Source organism: Cynoglossus semilaevis, chromosome 11 (genome assembly GCF_000523025.1).
Source record: "Cynoglossus semilaevis isolate Cse_v1.0 chromosome 11, Cse_v1.0, whole genome shotgun sequence".
Taxonomy (NCBI): Eukaryota; Metazoa; Chordata; class Actinopteri; order Pleuronectiformes; family Cynoglossidae; genus Cynoglossus; species Cynoglossus semilaevis.
This window is the reverse complement of record NC_024317.1, coordinates 202,002-206,007: the sequence shown is the minus strand read 5'-3', so window position 1 is coordinate 206,007 and position 4,006 is coordinate 202,002. Positions and strand designations below refer to the sequence as shown.

Sequence of the window (4,006 nt, the reverse complement as noted above, 5' to 3'; positions counted from 1 at the left end):
CTTGTCGTGACATTTTTTACATTCTTGTCCTTCGTGTTGTTTGTTTGTTTTTCTCTCTTAAAGAACTCTTCAGGTCATCTGACTCTGATAGCCGAGGCTAACTGCCACGTTAGCTTAATTTAGGTGTCATCGTATGCAGTTCCATGCAAACCGAATCTTTGAATGTACACTGTAATATTTTCTAAAGCAGGTTTTGTTTATTTATGTTAGCTCAGACAATCAATCAAATGATAAAGGTTCTTACAAATGTGGCAAAAACATCAGCTAAAAAAACATTCTACAGCTGAAGAAACAAAAAATTATATTTAGGTTACGGCAGTCAGGGGCTGTAGTACCCTGATTGGCCCCTAGGCTTGTATTAATTCCTCCTTGTTCTGTAATGAAACACCAGATTCACTTGTTTAAAAAAGAATAGTCAGTCATTCTGTGTTGAAACCAAAGAGTCAGACTGATGCTTGAGTCCACGATGTGAAGAAACATGACTGATTTTACAACATTGTCCCAGAAGGACTGGTTTCACATCACGTCTTTGTTTGACCTCTCCTTGTGTTCTCCTGGAGTTCTTCTGTGAGAACAAAATCATTTCGCATTTTTACCGTCTGCTCCGCGGGTGATGTGATTTGATTCAGTCCAGCAGCGTCAGCAGTTTTTCACACTGATAATCAGGTGCTGGGTTTACACCAGGTCCTCTGACGCTCGTGATGTCACCACTGGACGGTGGCTAATCATAGGTACCTTTACCTAGAGAACCAGTTCTGATGTGAAGAGTGACAGAAATGTTAGCTCAAGAAAATGTTTTGTTTTTTGTTCTTGAAAAACCTCAGGGGTGTTGTTACGACTCAGTTCGCCTCCCCCTTTCCTCCCCCGCTCGTCACTCTCGAGGTTTCTCCCTCTCCTTCAGATTTCCGTCTCTTTTTGATTCGGAGCCAATCTGAACTCCAGAGTCTGTCGGAGGTTGGGATTGGCTGGAGAGCAGCCACGGACTAATGAACAGTCAGGTTTCATTGGTTATTAATAGTCATCGTTTTTCCCCCTCTGCAGCGTCCAACGTAGTGGAAGTGTGTGAGTGCACAACATCACACACACACACACACACACACACACACACATAAAGGAAACAGTGAGTAGCTGAGGAGAGGAGGATGTTTGCTCCTTTCCTGAATTCCTGTGCCACGGTGCCATGGCACTGTTGTTATTCTGGGTTTGCCCTGTTGCATATTTCACCTCATCCTTCTTCAAATGTGATTTCCAAGTCAAGAAGTGGCTTTTAATTAGAGCGAGGTTTTATTTTTAGACTGTGTGGTTGTTTGTGTGCTCACACGGTGCAGCAGCTTCAGCTGCTGATTATTTATAAACTGTTGTCTTTCCTGCTCATTAGTTCATCTGGGGGTCAGATTCAAGCTTGGTTAACTCTGGATCAAAAAAAGGAAAAGCTTGGGAAAAGTACGCCGTCTCCAGCAATATGATGTAGATCTGGGTGTAGTAGAATGTGCTGACAGAGACCAGTGTCCTCCGTCAATTTTCTTTAATGGAATCAATGTTTAATATAAGTGGCCCTACCTCCCCATCAGGAGGTGCTATTTATCTACAAAAACATAGAACTACGAAACTTACTGAATCCCTAAAACTATCCTTTAATCAGCGGTTCCTAAATGTCCCCCAACTCGCCACACCCTCAAGAAATAAAATGCAAAAAGCGTTCCTATAAAGGCACACGACCAGAGCACACACACACACACACAGGTGTAAATATGTGTGTGTGTGTATAATTATAGAGCCTGCATTTATTTATTAATTACAGTGTCAGCTGTAGGAAGTCATTATTTACACGTCTGTATTGTGTGGAAAACCCAGCGAGCCGTGGAGCTGTACTCCTCCAATAAAATGACAAAACTTTGTTTACAGAGCAGAAAAGATGTCATCTGAAATAATCCAGATTTCATTTCTCTCTTTTGTCTGTTAACCCAACAGTTTCTTCAGTGTGGGATCAATAACGTTTACATTTAAATGATTAGCATCAGTTAGCGCGTGGCTACTTTAATAAATCCCACAGCTAGTCCTAACTCTCTTCAGGAATAATGCCTCCAGTGTCAGCCGTCTGCAGTGAAACACCAGTGAATCACAGATCTGGACTGAAGTGACCTCAGATGAGCGGACTTTGACCTCAGTCTCAGCTGACTTCTCTCCTCCAATGTCTGAGCGTTTCACTGAGATACTGAGGGTTAGGGTTAGTCAGTTTTGGTTGGTTGTTAATCTGAAGGGTCAAAGGGAAAGTCCAGCCTTTTTACATTGGCCAAAAGTATTAATACTCTTCAACGATGCACACAGACACACACAGACACAGACACACACACACACACACACACACACACACAGACACAGGCAGTTTCAGTAAGTGATGATTATCACTGTTCCAGAAACTTCATTTACAGAGTCAAGTCATCTGATCAGAAACGTATCCACACACTGTCTCAAAGGAAAGACGTTTTTGACCCACTTGTTATTCACAGAAATGACTGACTGACAAAAAAATTCCACTACCCATCATGCTTTTCTGCCTGCTTCTATGTAAATATGGAAGCCATATAAAACCTTCAGAAGATGTTTGGTTTTTTAAAGGCAGCTACAACATCACAGGGACTGATCTGGTTCACTTCCTGCTCTTTCATGTCTGGTAAAATGAAACATAAAAACCTGACGATCCCTGATCAAAGGAACCCGTGTTTTCATCAACACAAAATAGTTGTTGTTGTTGTTTTACCAAAAGATTGATTTCATGAAACTGGGCCTTGGTTCTAGAGCTGACTGGATGTCAACGACTCCTGCATCCCTGGGTTAGGGTTGGTTGGCCAATCACACAGGGAGCCAATCAGGCAGCAGCAGAGGGAGACGTTGTTTTGGGTTCTTCTTGTTCTCCCCGTGGAACACTCTGCCTCATCCAGGCTGCAGACCCCGACCCAAAGACCTGGGCCCGACTCCCTGTGTGTGTGTGTGTGTGTGTGTGTGTGTGTGTGCGTTTGTGTGTGTGTTTTCATTTATGGTCAATCATTGAGCTATATGCAGTGCAGTGCAGTGAGCGTTTTCTTTCTTTTTAATCTGGTTCTTGTTTTTCCTACATGTCAGGACAACTTTTCCTCTTCCTCCCTCCTCTCCTCCTCACTCTCTCCAGCCTTGTTTTCCTTCACTCAAGGCCACTGAGAGTCAACATCAGATATTGCGTCAGCCTGACTCGTCCCTGCTCTGTCCCTCTCTCCGCAGTAGACATGGTGGACACCCAGCAGCTCCTGGCCTGGCCCGTGGGCTTCAGTCTGACCGCCGTGGACCTTCCTGAGCTGGACGACAGTCCCCACTGCGTCCACACGAAGCACATGACCACACTGGACTACAGCTCCATCTCTTCCTCCGTCGCCGTCCCTCCCTCCATGTCTCCTCAGTTCGTCTCCCCCATCTCTTCTGTGGGTTTGACCTACGACCCGAGTCCACCCCCCAGTGACGAACACCTGACGATCATGGACTACACACACATGCACAGCTACAGGACCGAGCCAAACATGCACAGTGAGTATTGATGTATTTAAATCGGTTCAAAAGTACCTGTGCAGTACATTCTGTAGAGACGTGAGTACAAGTACACATTCACGTGAACCATCGACTCTGATGCTAGTACTGACTTCGTACCTGTTCTATGGCTCACAGATCTGGATCCTACCACAGCTTCTCATCAGGGACAGGCTTTTTAAAAATCTAAAAATCATTATCTCATCCAAATATGAATCGTGATGGTGCCCCCTGCAGGTCACAGACATTTTTCACCTGTGGCTCAGAGAATGGTCTGGATTTAATCTCACCCTCATGTTTGATTTTGTCCAAACTTGTAACAGACCAACTGAAGGTCAACAGGAACGACCTTTCAGTCTTTGTGGTCTTCACTTTGACACATTGCTGCAGAACTATAAAGTGAAAGTCGTGGTTAGTGCTCCTTCCTGCTGCTTCACTGATATCACTC

General features: G+C 44.3%; 1 protein-coding gene across 1 annotated transcript in view; it reads left to right on the top strand.

The window, feature by feature from the left end:
• Positions 1 to 4,006, top strand: part of pparg (peroxisome proliferator-activated receptor gamma) — a 21,746-nt gene that overhangs the window by 8,633 nt on the left and 9,107 nt on the right. Inside the window, exon 2 of the mRNA XM_025059815.1 lies at positions 3,259 to 3,558. Coding sequence (XP_024915583.1) covers positions 3,259 to 3,558 — 300 coding nt within the window. The remainder of the gene's footprint in view (positions 1 to 3,258; positions 3,559 to 4,006) is intronic.